The following is a 23,190-nucleotide window of genomic DNA, read 5'->3' on the forward strand; positions in this document are numbered from 1 at the left end:
CTGCGGTTAAGGTGCCATTGACTGGTGTCTACTGATGATTAATGTCACCAGTGACACATTTTACTTTATTGATTTCTTCCCCTCAGGGAGATCCCTCAACCTTCACTCTGCTGTGATTTAATAACTCCATCAGATCATTCTCAGAGCATCTTTCTCATGACACCAAGGCAACAAGATTTGTTAAAATATTAAAGAGAGAGCGAAAATGCTTCTAAAATATAGAGCTCCCAGTTTTCCCTGGGAGGTTCTCCCTGTCCCTGGAGGTGTTGAGGGTTGGAGATGGTTCATGAAATCTTCCAGCTCCGTGCTCTCCATGCCCGGACTGCACACACATCCTTAAGTCAGAGTGTAATCCAAAACAAGCCATGCCTTGGTAGCATGCCTTGATGAGCTAAAACTACAAAAACCCTGCAAGTGCTTTTCACAGCAGGAACTCTGCAGCAAGCCCTGCATTGTTTCAAGAGCAGAGATGAGAAAATGGGAGTTACAAAGCTTTCTGGCACTTTCTCCCACTCTCCCCAGTCTATTCATGACATTTAGAATCTGTTTCAGAGAAGCCTGTGGATACATGTTAAAATGCCCTCACCTCACTGGGAGAAGTGGTCCTGTTTAAAAGTTTCCCACAGTCTCTGAGGCACTGGAACGAATAACTTCAATAAACTGAACTTGGGCTGTCATCATGCTGTTCACAGTGTCAATGAATATTAGACAGATTTCTGTAAGAACCCCGTTGTTTGGTTTGATTTTAGATAGTATCTGTAAAGATTATGTCCTGAATGTAAACAATCAGGGCTATTTTTTTGCATGCTTATAATTGATATTTGTTTATTTTGATGTCTTTATCTCTAGATTCATACATCGCTAATCAATGGCAGACCAAGCTCTGATGATCTTTCACCCAAGTTGTTGGAATTTACTTCTGCACGATACATCCGCCTGCGCTTACAGCGCATTCGAACCCTCAATGCCGATCTTATGACCCTCAGCCACCGGGACCCTAAAGACCTCGACCCTATTGTCACAAGACGAGTGAGTGTGGCGGGGCTCCTGACCGCTGAAAAGTTTATGTTGTTTCAGGGAAATAGACTTTTCCTCCCAGGTTGGCCTTTTTTCTTGTTTTTGTTGAAGATCATTAGTTATGCTTTGTTAAAAATGCCACCTTTAAATGAGGTTATGGTTCTGACGTGGTGCCCTCAGGCCCCCCTGTCCCCACCCATCCCATAACGCCATCATGCAGCAGATGTAGTGGTCATTTCTTCATGTTCTAATCTGGCTCTACATCTGATCAAGCAAGGGAGAACATGGCTGGGGTTTTATCCCACTTAAAAGAAAATTTTAAAGTTTGAGATATAAGCTATATCCAGGAAAATGTACATATTTTCAGTGTATGGTAAACGTATAAGGCTTGTGGTGATAAACATTTCCAAATCCCTTGGATAAAGTAGGATTGGGATTACTTAGTTACAGGATAGCTATGTGTTTAATTTTTAGGAATTTTCTAAGCCTTATCAGAAGCAGCTGTGTCGTTTTACAGACCAGCAGTGTGTGAGGGCTCTGGGTACACCGCACACTTTCACACATTGGGGCATTGGTCACAGTCACCTCAGCTGTGCTGATATGCATGCGGTGGCATCTCCTCGGGGTATTAATTTGTATTTCCCTGATGACTGATGTTGGGCGTGTACTTATTTGTATCTGATGACATTTCTATCCATTTTTAAATTGGGTTATCCGTCTCCTTATTCCTGAGTTATAAAAGATCTCTATATATGCTGTGTAGAAGTCCTTTGTCAGATGTGTCTATACTGCAAATCCCTTCTCTCTGCCCTGGCTTGTCTCTTGCTTATCCGCTTTTCCTAACTATGACTTCTGAGGAGTAGATGGTTTAATTTCGATAAAGTCCAGTTTATCGTTTTTCTTTTATTGTTAGTGCTTTCTATTCCTCTCTGAAAAATATTTGCTTATCGCAAGTTTACAAAAATATTTTCTGATGCTTTATTGTTTCAGCTTTATAGTTTCAGCTTTCACATCTATTTTCCTTTTCTTGTTAATTTTTGTATTTGGTGTGAGGTAGAGGCGAAGGTTGTTTTTTCCCCATGTGTATATACAATTGTTCCAGCACCATGTGTTGAAAATACTTTCCTTTCTCCCTTTAAATTGTTTTGGTGCCCTGTTGAAAATTACTTGACCTTATTATTGTGGGTGCGTTTCTGGACTCTATACTGTCCCAATGATCTATTTGTCTGTCCTTATGCCAATAACAGTCTTTCTTGATTACTGCAGTAAATCTTGAAGTCAGGTACCATAATAGTCCAACTCAGTCCTTTTTCAAGATTGGTTAGGCTGTTCCAAGTTCATTGTGTTTCCTTATAAGTTTTAGAATCAGTTTGTCAATTAATACCAAAAAGAAAGAAAGGGGCCTCCCTGGTGGCGCAGTGGTTGAGAGTCCGCCTGCCGATGCAGGGGATACGGGTTCGTGCCCCGGTCTGGGAGGATCCCATATGCCGCGGAGCGGCTGGGCCCGTGAGCCATGGCCTCTGGGCCTGCGCGTCCGGAGCCTGTGCTCCGCAGCGGGAGAGGCCACAACAGTGAGAGGCCCGCGTACCACAAAAAGAAAAAAAAAAAAAAAAGAAAGAAAGAAAGAAAGAAAGGAGGAAAGAAAGAAAAAAAGGAAGAAAGAAATCCTGCTAAGACTTTCATTGGGATTCCATTGATTCCGTAGATCAATTTAGGAGGAATTTTGGAAGACATTTTGACAATATGGGATCATCTAGTCCATGAATGTGCTATACCTCCCCACTTATCTCTGTCTTCTTAAGTTCCTCTTGGCAATGACCTATTATTTGTTTATTTGTCAACCTTTTGTTCAGTTTATTTTTAAGTATTTCATGTTTTTGAATATTAGTGTTAATAGTTTGCTTTCTAACATTTATTTTACATTTGTTCATTGCTAGTGTATAGAAGTACAATTCATTTGTGTTGATTGAGACATTGCCAAATTCACATATTCTAGTAGTTTTTGATAGATTTTCTGTGTACACCATGTCATCTACAAATAATGACAGTTTAGTCTTACTGTGCACTCTGTTTGCTCTTGACTTCTTTTTTCTTGCATTATTGAACTGGCTGGCACCTCCCGTAGAATGTTGAATAGAAGTGGTAAGAGCAGATTTTAAGAGGAAAGCACTTAATCTTTCACTGTTAACTCTAGGTTTTCCATAGACACGCCTTCATTAGACTGAAGAAGTTCTCTTCTACTTCTGGTCTGCTGAGTTTTTTTTTAATGATGGTGTTGCCTTCTGTAAAATGCTTTTTGTGCGTCTAATGAAATGATCATATGATTTTTCTCCTTTATTCTGTTAATCTGGTGATTTACATTTATTGACTTTTTTGTGTTAAATTAACTCTGCACCCATGGGATAAATCCTACTTGGTCATGAGTTACTCCTTCTTATATAGGGCTGTTTTCAATTTAGGAATATTTTTCGGGTTTTCAGTAACATGGCCTTTGAATATGACTGCCTCGGTTTAAGATGCGGCCAAGTTGAGAAATTCTTTTTATACTCCTTCGGTTTCTGTTGATGAGCTAATTTGAACATTGTTATTTATTTATTTGTTTGTTTGTTTGTTTACTTATGGCTGTGTTGGGTCTTCGTTTCTGTGCGAGGGCTTTCTCTAGTTGTGGCAAGTGGGGGTCACTCTTCATTGTGGTGCGCGGGCCTCTCACTATCGCGGCCTCTCGTTGCGGAGCACAGGCTCCAGGCGCGCAGGCTCAGTAATTGTGGCTCACGGGCCCAGGAGTTCCGCGGCATGTGGGATCTTCCCAGACCAGGGCTTGAACCCGTGTCCGCTGCATTGGCAGGCAGATTCTCAACCACTGCACCACCAGGGAAGCCCTGAACATTGTTTACATTAACTGAACATAAATATTTAATTCATATTTACTTGTGCATGAAATATAGTTTAAAATGTATATCTGTGTTTTTGATTACCAATAACAACTAAGATATTTGTTGGAGTGCCAACATTTTCTTCTCACTGAAATAGAAGAGGTTTTAATTTTTGCTTGTTACTTTCTTTTTCCTTAGTATTACTATTCAATAAAAGACATTTCTGTTGGAGGAATGTGTATTTGTTATGGCCACGCTAGTAGCTGCCCATGGGATGAAACTATAAAGGTGAGTTATAGTATTTCACATTTTACTAAAAATTCAAAATAACACTTGTAGCTGTAATATTTGCATTGCACTTTTTTATACAAGGCATGTGTTGAAAGTTATAAAATCAAGCCACAAAAAAAGATTTGCAGATAATTTAACTGGTTTAATTTTTTTAAACAATTTAATTTTGTGTTGGTTGGAGAATATGTTTCTAATTAAATTCTTTCCATAAATTTTTTTTGGAAGGGGGTTAAAAAAAAGGTAATGTAAAATTTACCATTTTAATCGTTTTAAAGTGTGTAATTCAGTGGCCTTTTGAATTTTGAAGCTCTTCTCTATGAGATAGTCAAGTGAAAATCACGTGCAATTAGAAATCATGTTTATACTTTTTAAAAGAAGGATTCCCCTCCTTCTGACGTCTCCCTCTTTCTTTTTTTGTGGTGCTAAATCAAGGTAAAATAAAGTTTCCCTGTTTTAGCATAGTATTAAGTGAAGAAGATGGCATCCTCTTTTCTTCTCTTAAAAGCTTACATGAAGCTACTTCTTATTTTTACCCAATCTTCATAATAATTTAACTCCTGAATAGGATTTTTATTTTTTTTAATTTTTGTTTATTTATTTTTGGCTGCATTGGGTCTTCGTTGCTGCACACGGGCTTTCTCTAGTTGGGGCAAGCAGAGGCTACTCTTCCTTGCGGTGCGTGGGCTTCTCATTGCGGTGGCTTCTCTTGTTGCGGAGCACAGGCTCTCAGCATGTGGGCTTCAGTAGTTGGGGCATGTGGGCTCAGTAGTTGTGGCTTGTGGTCTCAGTAGTTGTGGCTCGCGGGATCTAGAGCACAGGCTCAGTAGTTGTGGTGCACGGGCTTAGTTGCTCCGTGGCATGTGGGATCTTCCCGGACCAGGGATCGAACCTGTGTCCCCTGCATTGGCAGGCGGATTCTTAACCACCGCACCACCAGGGAAGCCTAGAACTTTTATTATTGCTGAAAAACAGAGATGAATATTAAGAAAGTTACTAGTAAGAGCTTCCAAACCTTTCAGGTCAATGTGTCTCTTTTGAAAAGTTTTTTTTTGTTAAGCCATATGTTAGTTTGGTTTATTCCTTCTCACTTCTGTTTGTAACCAGGTCATATGTTTATTTTTTTTCTCTAGAAATTAAATGCCAGGTTGCTTGATTGTAAACTCTTGCTGTGTATTTGACTATGATGGGTTCTTCCTAAATAAAATTAAGAAAAACATACAGGTAAATTTTCAGATGCAATTTTATATTCCTTACTGCCTAGAAATTCCAGTGTCAGTGTGAACATAACACGTGTGGTAACAGCTGCAATCGGTGTTGTCCTGGGTACCATCAGCAGCCCTGGAGGCCTGGCACTGTTTCTTCTGGTAACACGTGTGAAGGTAAGGTCACTGAGAATTGCAAGATGTGAAGTTTTCCCCCTTCATATGCTTCAGTTTATGGTGACTTAACATTTGTAATTAGTAAATAATTGGTTTTCTTAGTTATTCAAGTAGTTCACAAAGAGGCAGACTACCTTAATAAAATTTAAAGGATTGAGACCCGAATGCATTGATTATCAATTTGCTATTTCTCTAAGATTCCGCTTCCCATATATTAATTTAATCTTTATAAATTTGGATTTAAATTTTAAATAGGCAATATATTCACAAGGTTCCAATATCTACAGTATACAAAAGTATATTTATATATTTCTGTCTCCATCCTTCCTACTTTTTATTATTTCCTGGTAGGTTCTTCCTGAAATGTTTATACAAGTAAAGCATAAGTTAATATATTCCAACACGTCACACTGTTTGTACACAGAACCTGATGTGCTATGCGTGCCATTCTATGCATTACTTTTATATTTAACAATATATCTTAAATAAAATATCTCCATATTAACACTATGAAATGCTGTTTTAAAAACAGTTGCACTGAACTCCATTATATGGATGTAACATAATCAAAACAGCTACCTACCTGTGGTATTTTGCTTGTTACAAGTCCTTTGTTAGCACAAGCAATGGTGCAGGGATTCACCTTTGTCATTGACAAGTGAGCAAGTGCTTCTGCAAGATATGATCCCAGAAGACAGACTGATGAATCAAGTGGATATGCATACGTATAATTCGGATAGCTACTCCCCAATGCCTCTGAAAGATTGTTACTAAAATGACTTCTTCTATAATTTTAATTTAATTTATAGTCATCAAAATTTACTAAAGGAGGGAAAGCTTTTCTTTATCTAGGACACGGTATCTGTATTAACTGAGATGTTAAAATATTCTCCTAGAATGCAATTGCCACAATAAAGCCAAAGACTGTTACTATGATGAAAATGTGGCGAATCAGAAGAGAAGTCTGAATACTGCCGGACAGTTCAGAGGAGGAGGGGTTTGCATCGATTGCCTGCAGAAAACCATGGGCATCAACTGTGAAACCTGCGTGGATGGATATTACAGACCACACAGGGTAAGAGCGCCTCAACTGTCGCCCAGCTTCGTGGTAGAAAAGACATTCAGGCCGCCACGCATCAGTTTCAGTATTGAAGACATTTCCTTTTACAACATTTCATCTGTATTCTTATAATATGCTGGTAGTGTGCTTCAGATATCAATTTCCTGCTCTATCCGTCCTGTTTTCTTGCTCAGAGTAGGATGTTCACCATTGTTACTTAACTTGAATTGTGGGTCTACTGGCTACATCATCTCAGAGTTTTGTGATACTAAGTGTCCAGGTGGAGAGTCAGCCAATAACTAAAGCAGCTGTATCTTGCCCGTAGGAAGTGCTCACTCCTCAGCTGACACCATATGTAGCTGTCACGGGAATCCCATGGTGGCTAAGTCATAGGAGAGGCTTCTACAGGTCTCCAAGAGATGGCAGAGTGAGGGGACGGGTAGCAGTGATAATGAAGAAGGATGACACTTTGCTAACGACGCCAGCTGCTGTCACTGTCAAAAAGATGTTTGCACTTTTTTTCTGGCTTGACCTGCACCCCCTGGGTACACAGAATCATTGTGATAGTCACATCTTGGATAAAAAGTGAATACCTTATCATTGGTATTATTCTCTATGTTAATACTAATATTGCTGTTATTTCTAGAAAGATAATCTAGGGCAACCTCTGCCTTTCAGGTGTCACCTTATGAGGACAACCCTTGTCATCCCTGTGACTGTGACCCTCTGGGGTCCCTCAGTTCTGTCTGTATTAAGAATGACCTTCATTCTGACTTACACAGAGGTGAGTACTTGATTCATTTTTGTGCTTGTAATTGATTTGTGTGTGTGTGTGTGTGTGTGTGTAAGATTTGTACCTAGTGAGACTGTTACCATTGTGTAATAATTTGGTGGTGTGATTCTCTATTGATTCTTTCACTCACCAGATATTTACTAAGCACCTACTACGTGTCAGGCAGTTTTCTAGGACCTAGGAACATATATATCCTCGAACAAGATGACCAAGGTCCCTGCTCACAAGCAGACAATAAACGAACAAGTACATAAATATATAAAGCCAGGTAGGAATCAGTGCCCTGGGCATAAAGCAAAATTAGGAATCGTGATGGGAGGGAGGTAGAGGGTGGAGATGGCAACGTTGGGGCGATGAAATGACATTTGAGAGGTTAATTAGCATTTGACGAAAGAAGAAATAAGGCTCGGTTTCAAGTCATACATGGAACAGTAAATAGCAATCACTCTACTTAGCGCTCGGAAGACATGCAGAGCCTTTAGCATACATCCTCCCACAAAGCAAGCAAATCCCCCAGTTAACTTTGTAAATGTCAGCGTTCTTTCCATTTCAAAAACTGGCAAAGGGACTTGCAAATACCAGAGTCTCCTGAGGAGGTTGCATCTGTCCAGAGACCCCTGTGACCCCCTCCAGTGCTCCATCACTAGCAGTGAAAATGGATATTGATCAGCAGGGAGGGATGTGCTCTCTGCGGGCCCTGCTGACAAGGGGGGAGGGTAAATTACAGGACGGAATTGATTCCTACCCGCAACTCATGATGAGATGCTGATGATGATGACAATCACCCTTGATTGGGTTCACTTTAAAATATGTATCATTTCAACTTTAAATCATAGCAAATAAGAATTATTTTACCCAATTTATAGGCAAGGAAACTGTAGCTCAGAGCACTTAAGAAGCTTGGCCAAGAGTACACGACTTGCAAAGCTGGCATTAGAAGCAAAGACAGTGCTTATTGCCCTCCACCACTGGTTTATGTGCTTAAAATAAAAAATAAATAAATAAAAAGCTTGATTTTGTGATATGATTGACTACCATACAGTACACCCATTTAAAGTGTACAATTCATTGAGTTTCGGCATATTCGTGGGTGCAGCCATCACCACAATCCAACATAGGTACATTTTCATCTCCCCATAAAGAAACCCCTTACCCATTGGCAGTTGTTGCCTGTTTTCCTCCATCCCTTTGCCCCAACTCCAAGCTCTAGGCAGCCACTGATCTAATTTTTCTCTAGAGATTTGCTTATTCTGGCCATTTCATATAAATAGAACCATACAATATGTGGTCTTTAGTGACTGGCTTCTTTCACTGAGCATAACGTTTTCAAGGTTCATCCATGTAGCACGTGTCAGTACTTCAGTCCTTTTGATTGCTGAATATTACTCCATTGTATGCATGTTTAACTTATCCATTCATTGGCTGATGAATATTTAGGTTGTTTTGACTTCTTGTCTGTTGTGAATAATGCTGCTACAAACATTTATGTACAAGTTTTTGGGAGGATGTATGTTTCCATTTTTCTTGGCTAAATACTTAGGTACGGTATTGCTGGATCTTATGGTAACACTATGCTTAGCATTTTGAAGGAGTACTAAATGGTTTTCCAAAGCTTCTGCACCATTTTACATTCCCACCAGCCTCTGTGCTTTCCATCTCTCTCTTTTCTTTCTTTAAACCAGGAGTTGTCAAACTGTGGTCTATGGGCCATATCTGGCACCACTGTTTTTTATAAAGCTATACCCATCTGTTTATGTATTATCTGTGTCTGCTTTCAAGCAATATGGGCAAAGTTGAATAGTTGCAACAGAGACTGTGGCCAGAAAGCCTAAAATATTTACTCGCTGGCCCTTTACAGAAATAGTTGGCCAACCCCTGCTTTAAACCTCTTTTACCTTCCTGTTGGGTCATTTTGCCATTTTACTTCGCAGGGAAGTGGCCGGGTCAGTGTCCATGCAAGGAAGGTTACGTGGGAGAAAAATGTGATCGCTGCCAGTTTGGTTATAAGGGTTACCCTGCGTGTGTGCCCTGTGACTGTAACCCAGCCGGCAGCGTGAACGAGGAACCCTGCTCTGAGGCTTGTCTCTGTAAGGTATGTGTGGAGGTTAAAGCTGCCCCCGAGTTTCCTTTGAGGTTTCCTGAAAATGGGATGCATTTCGTTGGCTCAGATGATCAGGTCCTAAGCAAACCATCGAGGTGTAAGTGGAACTATCCCTTCCCCCGAGCCTTCCTGAGAAGCATGACATTATGTCACAGTGAACTGGCCACAGAATATGTCTTTGGACTTAGATGGGCACCTGATTTTCTTTTTTGGTGCCTTCTGGGTGATGGCCAGATACTCCAGAAGTATTTCTGTGACTTCCTGGTTGAAACCAAATACTGCTTTTCTTAGGCCTTGGCCTAATGCCTCTTCTACGACATCCTTTTTAAGCTTTAATGTTTACAGGAGAACCAAGTAAACACTACATTTCTAAGAACATTAATTAAAGGCAGATAGATTATTTTGGACTTCTCTTAAAAAAGAATTGAACAATGATAAGAAATGCATGAATCTGGTGCCAGGGAGGTGTTTTTTGGTTATCTGACACTAATAACCATCTCCCCATAATTCAGCAGACTTCCGGCTGTGTCTTGTGCTCCTTCCCATGTAAGCAGAGTCTTGGGTACATTACGTATGATGGAAAATTACCTTGAGCATTTATTAACAAGACAATTACATAGTCCTCTTCAGATTTTAAAATGCTTGAAAGATCAGCAAACATAGAAGATTTAAAACAAAACAACACGAAAAAGCCCTTTAAATATAAGGACCAAGCTCTAAGATCCCTAGCCTCAGTCTTGACTACAAAATCGAATGATAAGTATTTCAGACTATCTGGAAATCGTGACATCATGAGGCTTCGCATTGACTTTGAGTGTCTTTTTGTTTACCTGTGTCTCTGGATCGCCAGACATCTTTCTTGCTAATGTCATGTTAATGTCATTTTAGTCTGTCTACCTATTGGTTTCAAAAGCTAATTTTTTACTCCAATTTGCAGGAGAACGTTGAGGGGAAACATTGTGATCGATGCAAACCGGGATTCTATAACTTGGAGGAAAGGAACCCCCAGGGCTGCTCGGAATGCTTCTGCTTTGGTGTCTCTGACGTTTGCGACAGCCTCTCCTGGCCCATCAGTCAGGTGGGGGCATCTTTTGAGAGCCAGGAACTGTGTCAGAAAGTGATGAGGCTGTCCTTTCTGTAACACCACTCTCATCCTTTGGACCGACGTTGGCGTGGATCAAAGGCTGCGCACTTACCAACGTGTCACTGAAATTCCTAGGTCATGTGTTTGTTCCCTCATACATTTTCCTATGGAAGCAATAGGATGCTGCAGCATTGCAGAATGCATCGTGTGTACATTTCTTCTGTGGAGAAATGCATGGAGTTGTGGGGTCAGATCTTACCCCACCAGCCCCACCCCAGCCTCAGGCCGAGAAGCACAGCAGGACCTGGGGACATGCAGCATTTTCTAGCTTGAAGAAGCGGGTGAGGTGGGAACGCAGCAGGTGGCACAGTTTTTGAGGAGAGGCAGGGTACTCCATTTGTTTGGGGAATCGAGAATTCTGGGAGATCGAGTTCTGGGTGAGTGCTGAGTGGGTCCTAGGGAGGACAGAGTGATGGCTGGAGGTTAGGGCTCTTCCCTGACCCTGCCTCCTCCCCTCCCTCCTCCTCCTTACCCACGTCTGGGGAGGGGGGATTCGGATCAGTACTTGAGAATGAGGTGCATTCCTGTGGGTGATCTCCTGTCATCTCTACGTAGGTGACAAATTGGGAGGATAGGATCTGGAGGTTGTTTTATACGGTTTTTGGCATTTGGCTAACAAGCAGGGGGCAACAACGAAGTCAGAGTTAGTCAGAGACACTGTGTTCAATGCGTTTATTGAGTTCTTTGCTGTTTTTTTTTTTTTTTTTTTTTTTTGCGGTACGCGGGCCTCTCACTGTCTCCCGTTGCGGAGCACAGGCTCCGGACGCGCAGGCTCAGCGGCCCTGGCTCACGGGCCCAGCCGCTCCGCGGCATGTGGGATCTTCCCGGACCGGGGCACGAACCCACGTCCTCTGCATCGGCAGGTGGTCTCTCAACCACTGTGCCACCAGGGAAGCCCCTCTTTGCTGTTTTTTAATCTAAGATATATACCTGTGGCCTTTACGGTTTTGCTCATTTTTTGCTTCTAATTGACCTGGGTTTGGGGGACGTGTGGCCCGTTCTCAGGTTTTCTGGGTCCTTTGACCAGTGCACGGGCCACCGTGTGTTGGCGCCGTCCTCGCCGACGAGCTGTCTGGGTCTGTCCCCTCACGGTGAAGATACTAAGACTGGGCTGGGTGAAACCTAAGGGGACTTCGATTTCATGTTCTAAAATTCTTGGATCTTTTTTAAGGTGAAAGATATGTCCGGCTGGCTGGTCACCGACTTGGTCAGTTCCAACCAGCTCCTGTCCCAGCAGGACGCGCTGGGCGGGCGTCACCAGATCAGCATCAACAGCTCAGCGGTGGTGCAGAGGCTGACCTCCCAATATTACTGGTCGGCCCCAGAGGCCTACCTGGGAAACAAGGTACTTCCAGAGCCAGTGTGTGGGACAGAGATCTCAGAGCACAGGAAGGCCTTGTGTTGGCTTTTCAAGTACTGTCGTTGGTCTCTTTTGAGTTGAGCAGAATATCACACAGCGTTTACTGACACCTGACTCACACTCACACTCTTTTTAGCCTTGTTAGACTTTATTGCATCTTGAAAATACGAACCTGTGTCCTTCTTGGCCCCGTCGAAGGTGGTCTGTTGTTTGAAGTCTTGTCCCCTCTCCTGACAGACCTTCTGTTTTGCTCTGGGTTCCTGGGTCACCTGGGCCTTTGTGAAGGTCTCTCGCATCCCTGCCCTGTGGAGCCAGCCATGTACCTGTCTTACCTGGCGTATAGAACACCCCTGGGAAAGGTGTGCAGGAACCCTTGCACTGCCCCCTGCTTCTTTATCATGATTGTTGCTCACGTGAAGTTCATGTTTAAGAACAGATAGAATCCTTTCCATTGTAAGAAAATGCTCAAAGGTGATTCCACAAAGTGGGAAGTTGGTGGCTACGATTTAACCTCTCCCTTCAATGACATGGTCCTGTCCCTCCTCACCAATTAGGCAGCTTCTCTCCAGACTCTGATCGATCTGAAAATATATTCAGTGGAATCTCTCTCAATACCTACAGCTCCCTGCTCACCTTAACCAGGCCTTTGGTTTGTTTGAAGTCATGGTATATGTAGTGTAGGTCTTGTACCGTGGTACATTTCCAGTTAATTTGATGGCTATATTTTAATTTTATAGCTGTTTTGTGTATGTTTAAGTAGTGTTTATGTTTGAAAATGATTACTTTTCCCATCAAAGTATAATCTTCGAAGACATTTTCTATTTAGAACGGGATCTTATCACCAAAATTCAATAATTTTGTTTTGCTTTGTTTTCATGTCTGGAGAGCACCTCTCCAATTTTATGGTGCAGAGATTGGATTCTGAACGTTGTAGCATAGCTGGCAGAAAGAAAATCTCTCTTTTACGTTAAAGGATGTCTGATCAGGAAGGAAATCCTTCGTCCTTCCTTTAGCTGATCACACGTGTCGCTGTTGCCCTCCTGTCAGCAGGGCAGTGAGACCCGGTGTTCAGATTGTAGTCCTGGATCACACTCCCCGCCCGCTAACGTCCTTAAGGGAAATAAAGGTCTATCGTGGGACTAGCACAAGTTCAGAGTAATTTACCCTGGAGTCTCTAAGAAGGAGTACATTTTTTTCTGTGCATTTAGGCAGTATCCTACGTTTCGTGGTATCAGTTAAACAGCATATTCGTATAACGTGCTTCCTCTCCACTGCCTTTAATGTGAAATCCTTACGTAGTGTGACCTCTGGGACATCTCGCAGCCTAGTTGTTGCCAGGTGGATCCTAGTGGCCGTGTCCCCTTACCAAGGGCTATAATCCTTCCCCTCGGTGCTCACTGTCACTGAAACATTCCAGCTGACGGCGTTTGGTGGATTCCTGAAGTACGTGGTGTCTTACGAGGTCCCAGCGGAGACGGCGCACGGTGACCCCATGTCTCACGCGGACGTCGTCATTGAGGTGATTGCTTTTGCATCGCTTTGCCAGAGCCCAGGCCTTCGTGGGGCCGTAGTCTTGTGGCTGAAGGTGGCTAAGCGAGGCCGTAGTGGCAGGAGCTCAGGGCCAGGTGGCCACTCAGCGGTGCTTTGCCTGTCTGGACTCCGCCGAGACGGAATTTCCAGAGTTGCCTCAGGGCAGTGCCTGTAGCTCTTCGCTTGCTCCTATAGCTGACCTGTCTATGCACAGTTTAGAGGGAGAGGAGTTTTTCCTCGACGTTGGGACTTCCTTTTAGGCCCTTTGGGTCCCTCCTCCCCTCCTGTAGCGTCCTCCCCACGTGAATGACTAGGCAGCAGTGTCTGGCTGTGTGGGGACCGGAGATGCATTGTCATTTTTGTCCTCCACCTCTGTCCCTGCTCCTGTATCCTCACTCCCATCACAAAAAGACCCAGCAAGGCCTTGGCCTTTGCTGTACCCCTGAAACACTGTAAATCAACTATGCTTCAATTAACAAAAAGATTAGAGGTGTCAGATTGGTTGCTTTGAGGGAAACTGTGGGCTAGTGCATGACTGTCTCTTTTCTGAGATCCCAGCACAGGCACCGTCTTTAGACTTATCCAAACCCCTCTGAGAGGAAAATAGTGATATGTTTTCTCTGGTTGTCCTGGACCGAGGTCTATGGACATCATTACACGTTTGCCAAAAACCTGCACACAGATGAAAAGCCACGTGGCTGAATACAAAATCTGCTTTTAGTGTTTGATCATGAAATTGAATGATGAATATATTTCCTCTTGTTTTTAAATGTTAGGGGAATGGGCTCACTTTAAGCACCCAGGCAGAGGGCCTGTTATTGCAGCCCTATGAAGAGCACTTGAACGTGGTTAGACTTGTGCCTGAGCACTTCCGAGATTTTCATAGCAGGAGGGAGGTAGACCGCGACCAGCTGATGACCGTGCTTGCCAACGTGACACATCTCTTGATCAGAGCCAACTACAATTCTGCAAAGATGGCTCTTTACAGGTGTGTACTGAAAAGGAGGGAAAACGTAGGTGATCTTTTCTTTATTATCATACATTTTAAGCTGGATATACTTTACTTGATTTTTTTTTTTTTGCGGTACGTGGGCCTCTCACTGTTGTGGCCTCTCCCGTTGCGGAGCACAGGCTCTGGATGCGCAGGCTCAGTGGCCATGGCTCACGGGCCCAGCCGCTCTGCGGCATGTGGGACCTTCCCGGACCAGGGCACGAACCCGTGTCCCCTGCATCGGCAGGCGGACTCTCAACCACTGCGCCACCAGGGAAGTCCTTACTTGATTATTTTAAGGACACAGCTAACGGAACTGTCTTGGAATTATTTTTTATCACTATAATTTTATCAAAGGCATAACAGTTGTTGTCCATGACAAACGTATCTAGTAGGAGATAGACTTGGCGTTGGGATCAGAAACTTTCAGGGTGGATTTTTGAGAAACGCACAATGAGGTGACGGTTGTTAACTGTGTTGCATCTGGTTTTCACCTTCCTGATGTTAATGGTCTTAGGTTTTCACAAACTATTTAAGCTCATGAGTCCATCCTTAGTTACTTTGAGAAGGTCAGTTTCTGGCAATGCTAGGCGAAGCATACATGTTGGATGCAGCTAAAGCAAACAGAGAACTGCACATTCAGGACGATCTCTCTGCACTAGAGAGAGTTCAACTGCATGGGTTCGTTCTTCTGGAGTTCATTCTTCGGAACGGGCTTCTCAGAGCCTTCCCACGGCTGTGTATGGACAGCAGCTCGTCTTGCACCAAATGTCCAAGGCATTTCCAGGGACTAATGACAGCTCCCAGAAAGTGTACTGTTGTGAAAATCTTTACTTACTTACAAAAATCACACCACCATTTTGTTTGAATTAAATCTTTCTTAGGAATTCGTCTTCTTGGAGGTGTTAGATGCCGTGTGCGAGTGTGTAAGTCCTGTAACGGCCCTGCCGGTTTGTCTGTTTGCAGGTTGGACTCTGTCTCTCTGGACACAGCCAGCCCTAACGTTATAGACCTGTCCCTGGCCACGGAGGTGGAGCACTGCGAGTGTCCCCAAGGCTATGCGGGCATCTCTTGTGAGGTAACACACCTCCCCCTTCCTGTCTTCTTCCTTTTCTCCTTCCTACGGGGTTGGGGGAAAAGCACATTGAAGCTGACGTCGTGATGCGTGTTTGAATTTTAACTTTGGAAACCCAGTGTTTCTAAACATCAGACTTTTGGAGGCTATTGGAACTTTGGAAACACATTGTTTAAGGAAATCTAATTCCTCTGGGGCCTCTGGGAATACCCTAAGTAAGTGTCACTGTCCTGCTTAGTCAACAGGAAAGTTGAAACACCCATGCCATATTTTGCATTTCTAAGGAGGATTGGATTTGATTGTATTTGAACATTTACCAAATACCAACATGCGACCCCGGAAAGCTTTAGACAAGCCAGGCCTTTTTGGAGACCTTTGATGGCCCCAGGCTATGTTACGTAGGTGGGCTCTACCTCACATATGCAGTATATGAAACTGTACTTGCAGTCATGGATGAAAGTAATCTGTCGCTTAAAAATTTTGAAATATTTTTTGAAATTATTTGGACATATTGATAGTAACTCTCTCTTACTGAGAACTTTCTACGCATTTGGCACTATTCTGAGCCCCTTCCATACGTTACCTCATTTAATCCCTTACAACAGTCCTATCAGGTAGGCCCTTCATATACTTTCTGTTCCGTAGATTAGGAAACGGAGACACAGAGAGGTTAAGTAACTTGACCAAGGTCACACAGCTAGGAAGTTGTCTTTGAACTTCACCCCTGCTAATTGCCATGAGGTCCTGCCTCTCACGAGCCCATGACTGACTGTGATTGTGAACATTTGTCATTGGCTGTGATTTCTTGGCAAGCATTTTTACAAAGTGAGAACATTTAATCTATAATATGTTTCTCTCTTTATTAGCTTTGCAGTTAATAAAGTTGGCCTAAAGCTTCATGGTGTACATATTTAATTAAATATTTTAATTTCTATTTTAAATATTTTGCAAGATTTTTTTTGGCCACAGGGTCGGGACCAATGAACTTATTTTTACATCTCATTTATTTTTAGGACCAGCAAATGTCCATAAGTCCTAATCCCTGCGGGCCTAGTGCTTAATGGATAAATGACCCTCAGGCCACCTCATAGTATGTGGATGTGGGCTTAGGAGAGCGACAGGTAGAGCAGGGACAACCGTGGAAGTGGGAGCCCAGCCGGCTGGACTGGGAGGGGACAGCAGGAAGCAGCTGCTGCTAGAGGACAAGTGGGCGGGGCTTTGTTCCCGGAAGTGCTGGTGTGCTTGGGTTGATGGCTCAAGCATCACATAGGCAGCTCAAGACTCCTTTGCAAGAGTTTGTGTTAAGCAGAAGAACTCATTCTTTTATCCGGCTCTTACTCAGAAGCTGACTTAAAGAATCAGGCAGCTATTGGTTGGGAATGGAATTTGGGGGAGCCCTGTAGCCGCGACACAGACCCCAGGCAGCTGCCTGCTCAGTGCCTGTCTGTAGACAAGTCCACTGTTCCCGGGGGAGCCTGGCTGCGGAGCGGGGTTGTTGGGGGAGGTGGCAGGGGACTTTCCCAAGGTCAGTGTGAATGAAGGCATTATATATTATTACTATAATGAAATGCTCTTGAAGAATTCTTAGGACAATAAAAAGCAAATCCACACACCCTCCTCCCATGCCCCCAAGGGAGTGTGCCAGCCTCCAAATTAATTACTCCCCGGTCTGCACTCTGGATGCGTTTCTTGTCTGCTGTGGCCCCGGGCAGCCCGTGGACATGGGTCTTGGAGGTGTGCACACCTGGCAAGGAATCACCGCACGGGTGCCATGGACCGTAGCTAACGCGCCGTGTTCCGGATTCCAAGTCTATCAGATAGAGAGCCGATTTCTCAGGGTCGTCACAAGGGCGACATGAAGTACAGTGTCCGGGGTGGCTCCCTGCCCCTGAACGCCCATGTTGCCTGTCCAACGCGTGGCCAGAGGGAAGCTCACCTGCAACGTTTGCTCTCTTAAGCTGATGCCGTTTGACGCAGACCTGCATTTAACACTTTGACAGCAACATTTACTAAATTTTAAGCAAAAGAAAAAGTGTTGAGAGAAATAAATCCCCTTGATTGAAACGGCCTTGATTAAAAGGCTGTTACGTGATTTCTAAGAATACTGCAGTGGAAGACCGCTATGATGTGCACTGACTCATTGCATAGCCGTTACATTTTTGTGTGCATGTTTCTACCTTTAAAATATATAAGGAACTGGATTATGGTGATGGTTGCACAACTCAGTAAACTTGCTAAAAAAAAATCATTGAATCGTATGCTTAATATGGGTGCCTTTTATGCCACGTTTGGGCAAAAAGAATAAGTTTCCATTCATGGAAAATTGAGTGGTTTATGTTTCTAACGTATTGGGAAGAAGATGATTTGCGTTTTGTGTAAATTTGCCTTCACCTGGACAGTCACCCGTCCTTCTTTTGCAGTCCTGTCTCCCTGGCTATTACCGCGTGGATGGAATACTCTTTGGAGGAATCTGTCAGCCCTGTGAATGCCACGGCCATGCAGCTGAGTGTGACGTTCATGGCGTTTGCTTTGTGAGTCTGGCTGAGACCTTGAGTGCACGCCTTCCCCCCACCCTGAAGCCCTCACTGTACAGAAGTGATAAAAAAAGAAGCTTCCTCCACGGGGAATATCCCTGCCCTTGTGGACCCCAGAGGAAATCTGCAGGTTTAAGTTTAAGTCATAAAATGTTTCCTGCTTTTTTCCTTTTTTTTTTTTTTTTGTGAAGAAAAGTTGCTTTGGTGATAGCAGAAAAGAGATGTATAATTTCACCGCAGGTTTTTTATTAGAACAATAAGTAATGATTTGCTTCGCAAGATTAAAAAGCAATATAAAGGGAGAAAACATCCACTGATTAAATAAAAATGATCAGATCTTTTAAATGCAAGTGCTAGTAGATTTTAACATTATGTTACATAGTATATCGTAAGAGAAATGATAAAAATTTCTAATAATCTCACTCATTTGTATAATATATAATGCTTCATAGATGTTAGTTCAGATAAACTCTGCAAACAAGTACCTCTTTCATGCAGTTGGAGTTGAAATAGGGCTTAGCAAATATGTAGTTAATCTTGAGAATGAACTTTGGGGCAGATACAGGGCAAGACTTGTTTTTTCACTTCAGTCAGGAATTCTTTTAGGCTCTTATGCCTGGGAGCCAGGCCACACTCCTGGGTTCTAATGGATTCACTGCTCAGAGATGGCGTGAATGCATATGGTAATCAGCTGAACCCTATTCACTGCACAGGGAAAGGATCATGCTTTTTCCAAAAGAGCTTGATTGAGTCACAGGGTTAGGAAAAATTAACGATCAGACCCATGGGGAAGATATCGGCATGATGCCGCTGATTGCTTTTTCTCTCTAGAGCCTAATTTTTCTTTTTCTCTGCAAGTACAGCTTTTGTTTTGTTCTTTGTCCATGTCTTTGTTCTGTAAGTGAAGCGTCTGTAGGATGGCGTGGAATGATGTTTGCACGCATACTCAGTCCCTCCAGAATAAGTTCCTCAGGTGCAACTTCCCACAAGGAAGGGAGGTCACTGCTTTTTTTTTTTTTTTAATTTATTTATTTGGCTGCATTGGGTCTTCGTTGCTGCGTGCGGGCTTTCTCTAGTTGCGGCGAGTGGTGGCTACTCTTAGTTGCGGTGCACGGGCCTCTCACTGTGGTGGCTTCTCTTATTGCAAAGCACGGACTCTAGGTGCTTGGGCTTCAGTAGTTGTGACGTGTGGGCTCAGTAGTTGTGGCGCACGACTGAGTTGCTCTGCAGCACGTAGGATCTTCCCGGACCAGGGATCGAACCCGTGTACCCTGCATTGGCAGGCACATTCTTAACCACTGCACCACCAGGCAAGTCCTGGTCGCTGCTTTTTTAAAACCTCTCTCCCCCTGCCATTTGGGTTTGGAGGCCTCTGCCAACACGTGGGGGTGGTCAGCAGGTCATGGTTGTACCACCTATGGCTTTAGTGACAGGCAGGCTAGAAGAAGATTTGCACATGCTTCTGTTAATATATATTTCCAAAAATATATTCTTCTACAAAAGTGAAGATGCTAAATAGCCTTAAAGCTCTAAGTATAGAAAATACAAATAATTTTTATAGTTTAAAATTTTTTAAGGAATAATTTCAGATTTACAGAAAGCTTAGAAAAATAGGATAGAGAGTTCCCGTGTAAGCATCGCCCTGTTTCCCCGGATGCTCATCTTACACAATCTGTATGGTTATCAAAACTCAGAAATTAACATGGCACAGTCCCATCAACTAAATGTCAGATTCCATTCAGGTTTCATCCTTTTCCTTTCCAGCATCAAACCTACCGTCCCACACTGCATTTAGTGGCTTTGCCTCCTTCAGGCTGTGACGGTTCCTAGTTTTCAGGACTAGGGCACATTTGAGATCTTTGGACCTTCTGTGGACCGTCCCTCAGCTGGAGCTGGTCCACTTTCTCGTGATGAGGTTGAGGTTATCCATTTTTGGTGAGAGGACCTTGAGGTGACGTGCCCTCCCAGTGTGTGCTGTCAGGGTCCGTGATGCCACTGGCTTCTTCTGGGGGATGTTAATTAGCCTGGGTCACTCGGATAAGGGGGGTCTCTGCCAGGTTTTTCCTCTGTAAAATTATTATTTTTCCTTTTTGAAGTAATTAAAGGAGAAAAGTAATAAAAATTTAGATTGGAATACAGGGAAATACAAAAACTTGGTAAGATCACTTATCTGTTTAATCTACTTTGCTTTTTAAATTCTATTTTAAAAAGAAACCTTTACTTCTTCCTTTTGCATAGCTGTAAATAGCCCCTGGCCTTGTATATAGTTATCTAGATTCTAGGGGTTGACTCCTTATGTACATTTTATTAGAGAAAAGTTTCCAGTTATTCTTAGTGCTCCTATTCTTGTTTTTTTTTTTTTTTAAGACTATTTTTAGAGTAGTTTTAGGTTTACAGCGAAGTTGAGAAGAAGGTATAGAGATTTCTGATCTACCCCCTGCCGGCACCCATCCTCATACGCCCCCATTATCAACATCCCCCCCCAGAGTCGTGCATTTGTTACAATTAGTGACCCCATGCTGACACATTACAGCCACCCAGAGCCCATAGTTTACCTGTGTCCTTATTCTTTTCTCTGAGCTCTCTCTGCTCTTACTCCAAGGAGAAATCAATTTCTTTTCTTTGGAAAGACAGGGGCATAAAATGCAGTTGTGCATGTCTTGGGCCCTCCTGGTTTTCCTTTTCCAATCAAGAGAAGATGTGCTCGCCCCCCAAGGAGATGAGCATTCCTATCCCTTCATGTTCCAGATCCACCAACAGGGATCATCACTTTAAAGTGATGTTGGCGCCCACCTGAGAAAGCATTGAAACAGACCTTCAGCAGGTTTTTCAACAGAACTACATCGTAGTTTTCCCAAAGAGAAAGAAGACCCAGTCTGGCCCTTTGAGGAAAGAAAGCAAATCAGAGACATTTGCAATTGAGCATAATCAAATAGATTTTAATGAAACTAATTATTTTGCATAATTCTTTCAGCACAACCATGTAGCTCTTTACCAAGGCCAGTGCATTTTGCGTAGATTTGGGTTAATGATCAAAACCAAGGTCATGTGAGGGATGAAAAGAAAAAAGAAAAGCACATGGGCGTCATCTGGAAGCTTTTCTAGAAACTCGAAATCACAGACCTCCAGCATCAGAGTCAACATGTAACCCACATGATCGGTATACACATTCAAATTTGGAAGCTCTGGTCTGGGATATCCCTAAATAAAACTGGTGAAACCGTGATATAGAGGATGCAACACAATTAAATTGAACAGATGGGAAAACTTTTATCAATCTCAGGAATGATGGAAAAGTATGTAGTTAGCAACTGGAAGTACTATTTGAATAGTCAGATGAAACATGTCCAGTAAATGTGTGTAAAATGAGTGGCTTTAAGAGAAGGGGTATAAAAGGACATGGAAGACCCCAAGGGAGAGGAAGTGAGAGGAGAGGGCCCACAGGCGGGGCTGGGGCTGGGAGTACGGGCAGGGGAGGGCAGAGGTCGTAGGAGAGAGCTCTGGGTGGCATCAGCACCAGGTGGGAGCAATAGGGAGACCAAGTCACGGGAGAAGAGGAGGCTGGAAGGAACAGGCAGGAGAGGAGCCGCCCAGGGGCCCCTCTCCCGCACACCTCCTACACCTGACGCAGGGTAATTTCACTGTCTAAAGAGGTGCTTTAAATGAGGAAAAGAAATCTTTCGTACTTATTCATGTATTTACCATTTCCAATGTTGTCCATGCCTTAGTATAAATTCAGGATTTCCTGGACTGTCTCCGGGGGAAAGACATTCAGTTGCAGGACCCACCCCGCTGTCTCCCTTCCCTGCACATCCTGCACCTCCGCTGTCCAGGGTCTGAGAGCAGCTCTTTGATGTATTGTATTCCGTCCCTACAGCGGGCAAGTCTGCTGCCAGTTACTCTGACACGGTTGGAAATGAAAGGTCTTATGCTTCCCGTTTACATAAATTAAAAAATTTTATCAGCGAATCTGGAAACAGGCAACCCCTCCTCATATAAGAGAGTTTGGTGACTTGCTTTAGCGTTTTGCCTTTTTTCTTCACTTGGACTTCAAGTTGTCTGAGTCTTCTTTCCACGCGTGTGTCCTAGGCATGCCAGCACAACACCACCGGGGACCACTGCGAGCGCTGCCTGCCCGGCTTCTACGGGCTGCCTTCCCGAGGGACCCCTGGGGACTGCCAGCCGTGTGCCTGCCCGCTCTCCACGGCCTCCAACAAGTAAGCCGGGCTCCTCCACCAACCGGTCCTGCCCCGCGTGGCCTGGGTCTCCATCCAGACGTGCACTGATATCTTCAGAGCAAGACCTGTGTGTAATGAGACTGTTAATTTTGCCCTGGGGCAATTAATTGGGATTAGAGATGGAGGAACAGATTCTCTCTTCTTTAAAAAAAAAAACAAAACTTTGATGTATTAAATTATGTAAGGCAAGTTGTGTGAAGGCAAGGACATTTGCATGGCCTTTTTTCCCCTTGGTCTAATGTTGGCCATCAGTTCCTTCACACGTATATATTGTGTGCCTACCACTGGGCTAAGAGACAGAGGAGATGCAGAGATGAATAAAACATGTTCCTGGGCTTCGGGAGTATTTGAGCTAATGACCCAAATATGTAAATACGAGGCTCATTGAGAATGGGCTGAATTCATTTAGTTAATTCAGCAAATCTTTACTGAGCGCCTGGTATATGCTGGGCATCACGGTAGGTGTCCTGAGTATCAAACTGTTCCTCTCTGGCTGCCGACGCCATGGAATCCACAGTGCGGTCACGAGGGCAGACGAAGTGGGTCCACTGTGCAGAGGGAATCTCTGCGGGGTGACTCCCTGTGGAAGCTCTCCATCTGAGACTTGAAGGATGAGAGGGAGTTTGAAGGCAGCGGAGGAGAAGGGCCTGCTAGGCGGGAAGAAGTGGTGCCGCGGTCCGGCAGCGGGAGGGGCAGGTCGGTTTGCGGAGCTGCAGGTGGTCCCGGGGCACAGAGCACGAGGGGAGGTGGAGGACAGTTACAGTCAAGGCCTTGACCAACATGCTGGGGCTTGTGTGCCCCCAG

At 43.7% G+C, this 23,190-nt stretch overlaps 1 protein-coding gene across 1 annotated transcript in view; it reads left to right on the top strand.

The window, feature by feature from the left end:
* LAMA1 (laminin subunit alpha 1) overlaps positions 1-23,190 on the top strand; it is a gene marked incomplete at its 5' end in the record, with an annotated part of 155,412 nt that overhangs the window by 56,868 nt on the left and 75,354 nt on the right. Inside the window, 13 exons of the mRNA XM_081253245.1 lie at positions 850-1,029; positions 4,089-4,178; positions 5,443-5,560; positions 6,457-6,635; positions 7,299-7,404; positions 9,345-9,505; positions 10,452-10,592; positions 11,830-12,003; positions 13,436-13,537; positions 14,325-14,536; positions 15,506-15,617; positions 18,035-18,145; positions 22,238-22,365. Of these exons, the coding sequence (XP_081109371.1) occupies positions 850-1,029; positions 4,089-4,178; positions 5,443-5,560; positions 6,457-6,635; positions 7,299-7,404; positions 9,345-9,505; positions 10,452-10,592; positions 11,830-12,003; positions 13,436-13,537; positions 14,325-14,536; positions 15,506-15,617; positions 18,035-18,145; positions 22,238-22,365 (1,814 nt within the window). The remainder of the gene's footprint in view (positions 1-849; positions 1,030-4,088; positions 4,179-5,442; positions 5,561-6,456; positions 6,636-7,298; positions 7,405-9,344; positions 9,506-10,451; positions 10,593-11,829; positions 12,004-13,435; positions 13,538-14,324; positions 14,537-15,505; positions 15,618-18,034; positions 18,146-22,237; positions 22,366-23,190) is intronic.

This window comes from Mesoplodon bidens (assembly GCF_964165515.1).
Source record: "Mesoplodon bidens genome assembly, chromosome: 13".
NCBI lineage: Eukaryota > Metazoa > Chordata > Mammalia > Artiodactyla > Ziphiidae > Mesoplodon > Mesoplodon bidens.